The 11,806-nt window shown below is 48.7% G+C and overlaps 1 protein-coding gene across 1 annotated transcript in view; it reads left to right on the top strand.

Annotated features, from left to right (window-relative positions):
• The first annotated feature begins 1,674 nt into the window (after positions 1-1,674).
• Positions 1,675-11,806, top strand: part of LOC147900972 (protein RBL-like) — a 33,434-nt gene continuing 23,302 nt past the window's right edge. Inside the window, exons 1-4 of the mRNA XM_087376089.1 lie at positions 1,675-1,885; positions 2,419-2,517; positions 2,752-3,836; positions 3,934-4,222. Coding sequence (XP_087232215.1) covers positions 1,867-1,885; positions 2,419-2,517; positions 2,752-3,836; positions 3,934-4,222 — 1,492 coding nt within the window. The 5' untranslated portion in view covers positions 1,675-1,866. The remainder of the gene's footprint in view (positions 1,886-2,418; positions 2,518-2,751; positions 3,837-3,933; positions 4,223-11,806) is intronic.

Raw genomic sequence — 11,806 nt, 5'->3', positions numbered from 1 at the left:
ATGGTAAGTGGCCATAGAGAATACCTTCAAGTACATGTAGCTTTTTATGGAATTAGGAGTGAATCCCATGGTGTGCATGCCATTAGGAGCCACCATTCTAGGTGTAGACTTGTTTTTGTGTGACATACAAGCATTGGAGAGGCATAATTCATCCAATTCTTTACATAGTAAATTAGTTCCAAAAGCTAACTTTCCAAGAATAATAGCTACCCTTTCAAGTTCTATTACCCTAAATGTGGTGGGGAGCCATACAAAAAGAGTCCTATGAAAGGGTGTTGACAAAGCACACTCGTGGCATCCATTGGGGTGCCCAAGACCACACCCCTTGGATGGTGTCGATATCACTAACATCCTTGCACGGCTCGCCTCCTTGATCCTCAGGGGGCGTTCGCTAGTCCTAACAATGTGAACACCCTTGCATGACTTGTGCGAGCACTCAACATTGTATTTTTAAACTTGTAATCGTTGTAACCAAAAGGCCTATTTGAGTATGCTAAAGACATGATTGATGCTAAGGTGATGTGTTGTCATAGAGATTTAGAGTGAGAATGACAGGCCATACTATCAAATAGTACGTAGAGATTTAGAGCGAATGAGAGGCCATACACATGGAGATTTAGAGCGAGATTGAGAGGGGGCATCTTTACTCCTAAACAAGACCCAAAGGGTGTCCTACTTAATCGTGCCAAGTGGCATGTGACAATGACCACATGTTGAAAAAAATGTTCTAATGTACTGTGGAACTTCACAAGGTAGTCATGTTTTCCGCAATGTTTCAAAATCTATTCCAAAGGACATGGAGCATTCCATGGCTGCACTAGTTAACTATTTTGGTGCTCTTGAAAATTATTGGCCAAATTTTAACCTCCAAACCACTAAAATTTAACCTTTGTCGGCCATTTTAACCTCCAACCACTTAGACTTGCTAAAAATGCTACAAGGAATGATCGTGTTGCATTTTTTCAACCATGCAAGGCTCGATTGATACCAACAAGAGGGGACATGGGAACATAGTATTGCACAATATTAATACGAATTGTTTTTTGGCAATGCTTTATACGATGCACACATAGCAAGGAGATTTGTACTACAATGTCTTATCGAGGCTCTATTGCCTCTACCAAAATGCCCTTCTTGCAAACATGAAGTTGAGGTTCATAAATTTTTTGATCGTCCATGGTTGCATCTACAACAACAACTACAAACATTGCATCTATTCTTTCTTTGTGGAAAGATGCATTTGAAAGTTTGGAGCAGCGTTTGTAATAAGCTCAATAAACCTTTGTGTTCTAGTTTCATGTGTGTAAGGTTGGGTTCAGATGGGAACTTCATTATGGGAGACTGCCGCCTGGGTGTCATGTTTAGATGGGGTCACGGGTGGATGTTTGACAATACAAAACGGGGCACTATTGGCCAATGCTTGGGAACCAAATGTTGTAATTGGTCCAAAGGTAATTGAAAGGTGCTTGGGGGTGGGGGGCAGGGGATCTGTCAGACATGCGAAATCCCGAATTGCCTTTTGCTAGATCAACGTATGCTCTTGTGAGACGAGGAAGTCTATTCTGTTTGAAATTCCGATGGTGCATTGAATGCATCTTGGACGTAGGCTTGGACATGGGCAACGCACCTACCCTTGGTTCTATCAAGGGGCACCCGGTGGGCAGAGGGTCTATGATCTGCCCACATGCCACATGAAGGACAACAACAAAACCACTAATAAGACCGTAATACAAAGGGCGAACCTTTGAAGTTGGAACCCAAAGCTTGTCGCCCATCATCATCATCATCATCATCATCATCATCATCCATGGCACCTTCCTTCGATTCTGAGGAACCACCTCTTGCCCTCCCTCACTCTACCCAGCCATGAATCTCTGTCTCCTGGGTACGTGAAAGTGGACTTTGCGTGTGGAAATCGCAAGTCAGAGGATGATAGAGAGAGAGAGAGAGGGGTTTTGATTGAGTCGTTCAGTTCAGAACTCAGCTTCCTCGCGAGAGAGAGAGAGAGAGAGAGAGAGAGAGAGGGGGAGAGAGCGCTGTGCTGGATTGCTTGTGTGTTGGCCATGAGAGAGATGTTTTGATTGATTGTTCAGTTCAAAACTCAACTTCCTCACGAGAGAGAAAGAGAGAGAGAGAGAGAGAGCGCTGTTCTGGATTGCTTGTGTGTTGGCTATGGCGATGGCAAGCTTGAAGAAGAAGAAGAAGAAGCAGCAGCAGCAGCTATATAAGAAAAGAAGAAAAGAGAGAGAGAGAGAGAGAGAGAGAGAGAGAGAGAGATGGGTTTTGGGTTTTGGTTCTTCTCTTCTGAGTTTCCCCCTCAGTCTCCATGCTCGATACTTGCAAAATTGGCAAAACAAAACTTTCAATTACAGTAACTTAACTTCATCTCGCTAATTTCGCTATCGCATTGCATTACAGACCCGTTTCAGAGTGATTTTCCGGAAGTGATCGAGGAGTATCTGGAGCACGGGATCACCAAATGCATCGCTTTTAACCGACGGGGGACACTTCTTGCTGGTACCCTTCTTTATCAGCATAAGAACTTCACGATCTTATACTTGGTATTGGATTGGAGATTTTGTTGGACAGGGGCGGGAGTATGCTTTTAAGTTTTTCATTCGAAAATACTGATCCTGTCACGTAGCAGATGCAGTGAATCAAGCATGAAAATTTCATTGATTAGATCGTTGTTACTGCTTTGTTCCGGAGTTGGAAACAAACCTGATGGTATGGCTTCTGTATTCCTCGCAGCGGGATGCACAGATGGGACGTGCGTCATTTGGGACTTCGACACTAGAGGCGTTGCCAAGGAACTTCGGGACAAGGACTGTACCGCATCAATAACAAGCGTCAATTGGTCCAAGTCTGGGCATCATCTACTGGCTGCCTCGATCGATAAGTCTCTAGCACTATGGGACGTAACGCAGGGAGCCAGGATAGCAGCCGTGACGCTTCCGCAAGCTGCGCTTCATGCTCGCCTCGATCCTGGTTCTTCCGCTCCATCCCTCTGTTTGGCATGTCCTATGTCAAGTGCTCCTGTGCTAGTGGATTTTACCTCTGGTACGACTTCCGTACTCCCGGTGGCTGCTTCCAACGTATCTGATGTTGTTCCCGCAGCGCGAGGTAAAATTACAGAGGCTAGCATCACTTACTCCCCTGCGGCAGCGAGTTTCAGTAAAAGGGGTGATCTCATCTATGTGGGCAATTCGAAAGGGGAAATACTAATTATCGATGTGAAGACTAAGCAGGTGCAGGCCACGGTTCCAGTTCCTGGGAATGCAGTTATAAGACAGATAGTGTTTAGCCGGAGTGGGCAATATCTGCTGACGAATTCAAATGATAGAGTCATCCGAGTATACGAGAATCTCCTGCCTCGAAATAACACTGCCGAAAGTTTGGCCAACTTACTCAGCGCCTCAGAAGACGGAAACTTGGGCGATATATTGAAAAGCCGTGGTTTGGGATGTCTTCGCCTGGTTAGGGAATTTCAGGACGCTGTGAACAAAATGCATTGGAAAGCGGCGTGCTTTAATAGTGATGGGGAATTTGTTGTGGGCGCCTCTGCAAGTAAAGGAGAGCATAAAATACACATCTGGAACAGAAATGGGCAGTTGGTTAGAATATTGGAAGGCCCAAAGGAGGGACTAACGGACCTTGCTTGGCACCCTACTCGACCAGTGGTGGCATCAGTTTCCATGTCAGGAGTGGTGTACCTGTGGGCTAAGGACTACACCGAGAACTGGAGTGCATTTGCACCAGATTTCCAAGAATTGGAAGAAAATGAGGAGTACATCGAGAGAGAAGATGAGTTTGACATAGTCCCTGACATCGAAAAGGTAAGGTTTTGAAAAAGGATTTGCCTTTTCTTTTTGGTTTTTGTGGTATTGGGGTTTTGAGGCATGTCTTGGAGAAATACTCTACTCATTTGTGCAGGTTAAACCGACTGAAGTTAACCAGAACGAAGAAGTTGACATTATGACTGCAGAAAAGATTGCCGCCTACAGTGATTCAGATGTCTCTCAGGACGGATTATACTTTTTACCCACCGTGCCGTTACCTGATACACCTGAACAGCAAAACCCTTCAATGCAGTCTTTGGAAGGTCTTGGAAGGCCTCAGAACATGAGTCCATCAGGGTCCGAGAGGTCACCTGTTGCAGTTGAGGATGCCAATGCAAAGCAACCTGAGCTAGGCCACTTTCAAGATGGAAATTCTGTTGGAGGTTATTCTCTTCTCTTTGGGTCCTGTATGGGATCTGGTAGATGTCCTATAATATCACACATGTTGGATGCCAGTGGAATAAAAATGGGTTGAGTTTTTGAAAGCTGTAATGGCACAAAGCCAAAGAGTGAGCGAGCAAGAAAGGCTTAACAATCATAGGTTAAGAGTATATAGTCACACCTCCCTAGATTCGAGTTTATGCAGGCTGACGTGTTTTTTTTCAAAGTTGGGACGTACACCTTGGTCTCAAGATCATAGTATATATATTACATCATTTCATTCGTGAGAGACTCTATGATTTTTTCTTATTTTGTGTAGTTTTGGAAAGTTGTGGGCAATGTGTAAAAGGCAAGCCTTCTCCTCAAGTGATAGGCTCTGGTCTTAATTATGACTAAGTGTCTTTCAATGTTTCAAGATTCATCCAAAACTCGGCACAAAGACTTGTATACACGTAGTTTAATACTGTAAGGGTGTTTGGATATGTGTGGTGCAAGATGTAAAATCATATCTATAGCTCCATGTTATTCCTATACTTTTCTTTCTACTTATTCTCATTGCACGTGTTCACTGAGTCTGTTTGAAGTTCTTTTTCTTGATAGGACTTAGGATCCTTACACATATACATACATGTCTCGTATATGTGATTATCTTCTTCCTTGATGATAATTAGTATAGTTTTCCTGTTATTGAAGGGATCTAGGAGTAGCAGGCTCTCATAACAAAACAGAAAAACCAAGCACCAAAAACTATGGAAAAAGGATCATATAGTGGCCATTTGTAGTTTAGCACTGCATCTAAGTCCAAGTAGTAAGCATGTTTGTCTACACCACTTTAAAGCCTAGACTACCAAATGTTTTATATGTGATGGCCAGCCTACATGCTAGGACAGCAAATTAATGTTACATCTTGCAAGTCATAAGGTACTTCCACATAATAATTCTTAAGACCTGCATCATGAGCTATTTTCCTTTCTTCTGGGGTATGGACATTCCACAATCTTTTTTTGCATATGGAAAAGATTTAGACGAGTTTTAAAGTGTGATTATAAAGCAATGAATTTCTACATTATGCCAGGAGATTTTACTTGCAAATCATGCAAATAAGTTTTGTTTAGTATATGGAGTATGAGGATATTGTCAAGGCACCAATGTCATGACAGATATAGAGAGAAAAGTAGTGCAAGGTTAGAACTAAGCTTGCAAAGAGAGTGCAGAATGTGGAGCTATGGCATGCCAGATATGGACACATGAGCTATGGCAACTTGATGACACTTCAGAAGCATGCTATGGTTGATGCATTACCTCCTTTGGAGTCACCTCTTCCTCATTCTTGTGAAGGGTGCATCCTCGGTAAGATGCATAGATTTCCCTTTAAAAAGGATGGTGCAGTACAAGCTGTCCGGAAATTACAGCTCATACATAGTGATGTCCGTGGTCCAATGAGGACACCTGCTTTGGGTGGTTATGTGTATCATGTCACATTTATAGATGACTACACAAATTACATGGCTTAAAAAACAATTTAGATGTGTTTATGCATTCCAAACACTTTGTGGCCAAGGTTGAAAATGAGACAAGACTCAAGCTGCATACACTTCGCACTGACAGAGGGGGGGAGTATATGTCTCATGAATTTGAGGTATTTTTGAAGGAGAAAGGCATCACACATCAACTTACAGCGAGGCTTACCTCTCAGCAAAATGACAAAGCTGAGTGAAAAAATAGAACTCTCATGGAGATGGATAGATGCATGCTCACTAGCAAGAAGTTGCCTCAGATTCTGGCTTGAAGGGCTCATGTGTGCCAATTATGTTTTGAATCGAGCTCCCACCAAGGCTTTGAAGACAATCACTCCCTATGAGGCTTGGCATGGGAGAAAGCCTTCAGTGGATCATTTTCGTGTCTTTGGATGTGTTGCATATGCACACGTGTCTGTGGAGTTTCGACATAAGTTGTCAGATAAGGCACTAAAGTGTATCTTTGTTGGGTATAGTGTAGAAAGCAAAGGCTATCATCTCTACAATCCTGCCACACGCAAGATTTTTGTGAGTAGAGATGAAATTTTTTCAGAGAATTCAGCTCATACCCATGCTGAATTCACTATTCCAGCTTCTTCAGATGATGTTTTTGAGGGGTTCCTTCCTATTGCTTTTGGTTCCTTAGGTGATACTCGTGCTGAAAATCAGCATTTACAGTAACCTCCTCTTGATCCGCATGCCCTGATTCAGCCACCTGCTGATTTTATTCCTCCACAAGCAGTGGATGATGTTGTCAGGCAAGAGATTCAAGAGATACAAAATAGTTCCGAACTGGTTGCTACAAACTCTAGACTTGGCAAGACTCGTAATGCAGCAAGGCACGCAGGGGGGGCTCTTTTTGTTGAATCAGCTTATGCAGGTACTCTTCTTGATGAAGAAGAACCTGATACTTTCGAAGAAGCCAAGGATAATGTGCACTAGATGAATGCCATGCACAATGAATTGCAGTCCATTGAGAAAAATCAGACTCGGGATGTTGTGGATTTACCACTAGGAAAACATGCCATTGGTACGAAATGGGTTTTCAAAGTGAAAAGGAAGCCAGATGGGTCCATTGATAGGTACAAGGCACGGCTGGTTGCCAAAGGCTATGCTTAGAAAAAGGGCATAGATTATGAGGAGAGTTTTATTCCTACATCCCGGATGACAACTATCAGATCAGTTATTGCCATGGCTGCAACTTTTGTTTGGAATGTCCATGAGTTGGACATAAAAACAGCTTTCTCTAATGGAGACTTGCAGGAATAGGTTTATGTCAAACAACCTTCTGGCTTTGCACTTTCGGGCAATGCACTTCAAGTTTGCAAGCTAAATAAAGCTTTAAACAAGCCCCACGTGCATGGTATGCCAAGATTGATGCCTTCTTGGCAAGCAAGGGGTTACACAATAGTCCCATTAAAAGAATCGTCTACATCAAGAAAGATGGGGGTGAATATTTTAGTCATTCTTTATGTAGATGACATACTGCTCACAGGGTCCAAATGAGAAAATAATTGTAGATTTCAAGGTTGAATTGAAAGCTGAATTTAACATGATAGATTTGGGCATGTTAAATTTCTATTTGGGGATCCAGTTCATGTGTGTGGCATTGTTATGTCTCAATCCAAGTATGTGAAAAAGCTCTTGGATGGATTCAACATGCAAGATTATAAGCCTACAGCCACTCCCATGGAGCCAAGGCTGAAGCTTACTATGTATGATGCAGGTGAATCAGTGGATGCCACACTTTACAGCGAGGTTGTTGGATGCCTCGTTTATTTGTGCAATACACGGCCCGATATTTAGTATGCAGTATTTCAGGTGAGCAGGTATATGCACAGCCCAAAGACAACACATTGGCAGGCTGTAAAACGCATCTTTCGTTACTTGCAAAGCACAAAGTCTTATGGCTTGATGTTTCCCAGGGGGGGTGACTTGTAGATGCATGCTTACAGTGACTCAGATTGGGTTGGAGCCTATGACACTAGGCAGTCCACAAGTGGTAATTGTTTCTTTTTGAGCAAAGCTTGCATTTCTTGGTTGAGCAAGAAACAATCTACTGTGGCTACTTCCTCATGTGAAGCTGAGTACAGGGCAGCTTTCACAGTGACAGTTGAATGTGTTCGGTTGCGTCGTTTGTTTTTTGATCTTTATATCTCATAGGAGGGTCCTTCTCTGATTCTCACTGATAGTTAGCGTAATATAGTAGTGGCAAAGAATCTTGTGTTTCATGCTCGCACAAAGCACATTGAGGTTCATTATCATTATGTCAGAGAGAAGTAGCATGCAGGGGAGATAAGTATGATCTATGTGTCAACACATGACAATGTTGCAGACATCTTCACCAAAGCACACTTCCACAACATGAGAAGTTTGAGGCATTTCGCAGTGCCCTGAACTTATCTTCTTTTGGTGATTGATCACTTCCTTGTACATCATCACATTGGCACCATAGGGGGGTGTTAGAATTATTGCCATAACTCTAGGCAATGACCAATGTAATCCATAAGTGAGTTAGGGGCACTTTTCCCTCACTAGAGGTTTTTTCCCCTAACCACAATTAGTAGGTTAGTGTGGTTTTGTCACTTAGACAAAACCACCTCCACACTACTTTGTAGTAAATCTTATCTATTGCAGCTTTCACGTTTTGGGTTTCCTAGCTCTTGCTCCTAGCTTGTCTGCTTCTCTCTCTCTTTCTCACATTGTGATGCTCTGTTGTCCACATACTAGTTTTGCTTTTTCAAAAAAGTTGCAATGCTCCTGTGAGCTTCCCCTCCCTACCGCCGCTCGCTCTACCTCCCCTTAGCTCTTCCTCCCGCCGCCACCACCTCCGCTCCCTTCCCTCCCCTTCCGCCCTCGCCCCCCGCCCCCCCTCCCCCTCACCCGCCGGCCACCTCGCTGCGCCCCTCCCCTCGCCTCGCCTCGCTCTCGCCCCCCCCCCTCGCTGTTCTTTCTCGCCCCCCGCCGCTTCGCTCCAAACCGCCCCTCCCTCACTGTTCTCCCGCCCCGCCCCGCCGCGCCGCTCCATCTCCCCTCACCCCCGCCGCCCCCTCCCTTCGCCTCTAATCCCCCCTTCTCCCCCGCTCCTTCTCACCTCACCCTCGCTGCCCCCTCCTTACGCCTCCACCCCCCCCCTTCCCCTCGTCTCACCCGCCCTCTCATCCCCCCCTCCGCTCTCATCCACTCCGCCCCCCTCCGCCCCACCTCGCTTCACCCCTCCCCCCCCCTCGCTTCGCCTCACCCCCTCCCTCCCCCGCTCTGCCTCACCCGCCGTCCCCTCTCACCTCACCCGCCCCCCCGCCTCCATTTCGCTCTCCCCGCCCCCCGCTTTACCTCTCCGCCCCCGCCACCCCCCCCCCGCCCTCCCGCGCCCCCCCCGTTCCCCGCACCCCGTTCCCTTCACCCCGCCCTCCGCTCCAACCCCCCCGCCCCCTCACCCCGCCTCGCCCGCCTCACCCCCAGGCTCCACCTCCCGCTTCGTCCCCCCTTTTTTGGGGTGGCAGCCTGTTCATACTCCCCATCGGAAGCTTGCAGTTAGTCTTGGCGGTATGGCGGCCCCCTGCCCGGATCCGGAGGCCCAGTCGGACCCTCCCTCTCCAGATGCCTACCGCGTTATCCTGACAGAGCGACAGTCATCTCGTGTTCAGGAGGTTGCCATTGACTTTACGCGTACCTCTGTTTACGGTAGAGTCATTGGTCACTCCCCCTCCAGGTTAGCCATCAGGGACTGGCTCCAGTCCACTCTCCTGTTAGAGGATGGCCATATTGAGGAGGTGGCCCTTATGGGAAGGGGCATCTTCTGGCTCAAACTCTCCAGTGAGAAAGCTGCGAGCAACCTGATTGCCAGTTCCCCCACCTCGGTGGATGGGAAGATTATCATGATAGTCCCGTGGTACCGTGGATTCAGCGCAGCGGAGTTCGATGCTCGGTTCCGCATACCTCGACACCCAGTGACACTTGTTTTTCCAGGGCTTGCTGCAGAGTTGCGCCCGATTGTCAGGGACTTGGGCTCCCATTTTGGCTGGGTTATGCACGACACCTTTGCCGACGCGGTGACCACGGCAGGAGCCCCCCGAGTCCGAGTGGCGGTGGCGGATCCTGCGACTCTCCCTGCTGTGATCGAGATTGTGACAGATGTCGGCAGTATCACCCAGAGCATGATAGTCACCGGACAGCCAGGTCAGTGCCTGCGGTGCCACGGCTTTGGGCACTTGGCGGCTGCTTGTCCACGGTTCGCCAGCTCGTCTCGACCTCCCCCGCCCCCGACCCCTCCGCCCCCGCCCCCACCCCCACCCCCTGGACAGCCACGTCAGGAGGAGCCGAGACAGCAGGAGTCGGGTCCAGAGGTTGTGGGCGGTTGGACCGAGGTTAAAAGGAAAAGGGGAAAGAACAAGAAGACTTCGGATAAAGGCAAGGAGGCAGAGGTTACCCTTCCTGCAGCAGCACCCCAGAGACCTGTCAGGCAGCCGCCCCAGGGGTCTGGGAGAGCTTCTTCTTCGACGGCAGCCCGCCCTCCACAGCCTCAGTTCCCCCTCTCTCCCGTTCCCCCGCCCCTTTCCTCCCCGCCCCAGCCCCCTCCCCAGTCTCCTCCCCCCCCCCCGTCGCCCGACCCGCAGTTACAGCCCCCGCCTCCTCTTCCTCAGTCTTCTCTTCCTCCCTCTCAGCCCCAGCTCCAGCTGCACCCCCATCCCCCCCCCCCCCTGGTCCCCCTCGCCTCTCCCTCAGAGTTAGCTGCACCACCGGCTTCCCAGCCGTGTGCAGCCCCCGCTCCACCTCCTCCACCTCCTCCGCCAGTCGCCTCCGTGGAGTCAGAGCTGCCTATCCTTCAGCCTCCTCCCCCTCTCCCCTCGCTGGCAGGACACCCGGAGTCTACACCACCAGTGGAGCAGGCTTCCCTTCCCGCTAGCCCCTCAGTGGTAGACTCAGTTGGGTCTCAGCTCCATGAGAGAGAGCTTCCGCGAGACTTCTACAGATCTGGCCCCTGGGACTACCTGGATGTAGCCGACCTTGGGACCTTCCCGGCTTGTCTCGACATCAGTATTTTCCTGCTCCGCAAAGGGGCGGATGGGAGGATTGGTGCCTTGGCTCCCAGGGATGGCCCTAGCTTCGCTTTCACGTTCCTCAGTGATGGCACCGAGACCTGGACAGACGACTCGGTTTGGGAGGCTCTCAGAGAGCAGACGCACGCCCAGGTGTGTTCCTGGATAGGCCCGTCCGGTGGGCAGCTCCTCGAGACTCAGTGGTCCGAGGGCGACGTGCGCTTGCGGTGGCGTTGCGCCGCCAAACGCTTCCGACTGATAATGATCCTCCGACCTCCCCTGTCATGGCCTCTCCCCCAGGATGTCAGAGCTTGGTCCCAGCAGAAACTCCGAACCTTCTACGGGATGACCTCTTCAGAGATCTCGAGCTGGCTCGAGAAAGCATTTGTTCATGGCACCAAAGGCCTCTCGCCTTTGCTGAAGGTGTTGAAGAACGGGCAGGACGACCCCGTCTCCCCCTCCAAACCTTCTCATAAGCGGCAGCGCCTCCATTCCGATACGTCTGGTTCTTCTTCGACTTCGACCGCGAGCAGACAGTTGTTCGCAGCCCCCCCTCCCTCTCCATGAGCTTACACCTCGTATCCTGGAATGTGAACGGGTTTCACTCCTCTGGCACCCGTGGTCCCAGGAAGCTCATTTTGCGGCAGGAACTTCAGCCTGCAGTGATTGGTCGTTTGGATGTACTTCTGCTCCAGGAGCACAAGCTTTCTGTGGCTCATTCCCGTAGCTGCGGGAAGATTCTCCCTGGACGGTCCTACACTTACTGGGAGCCTTCTATCGGCGCTCAGGGGAGGAGTGGGGGTGTCTGTACTTCCGTGTGCGAGCAGTTAGCCCAGGGAGTTTTTGGTCACGGCACGTTGATTCCTGGCCGAGCCCTTTGGGTAGGCCTGGACCTGGAGGGATCCAAAATAGGCATCCTCAACATTTATGCCCCCACAGACCTCCGTTGCAGAGCCACCTTCTGGAGGACACTTACAGGGATTCTTCCAGACATGGATTCCTGGATTGTTGGAGGAGACTTCAACAACCT

This window comes from Dipteris shenzhenensis, chromosome 6, assembly GCF_047967505.1.
Source record: "Dipteris shenzhenensis isolate YYH24624 ecotype China chromosome 6, Dip_SZ_1.0, whole genome shotgun sequence".
In the NCBI taxonomy this organism is placed as follows: domain Eukaryota; kingdom Viridiplantae; phylum Streptophyta; class Polypodiopsida; order Gleicheniales; family Dipteridaceae; genus Dipteris; species Dipteris shenzhenensis.
Note: the sequence above shows the minus strand (reverse complement) of the source record. Positions and strands in the feature narration are given on the sequence as shown.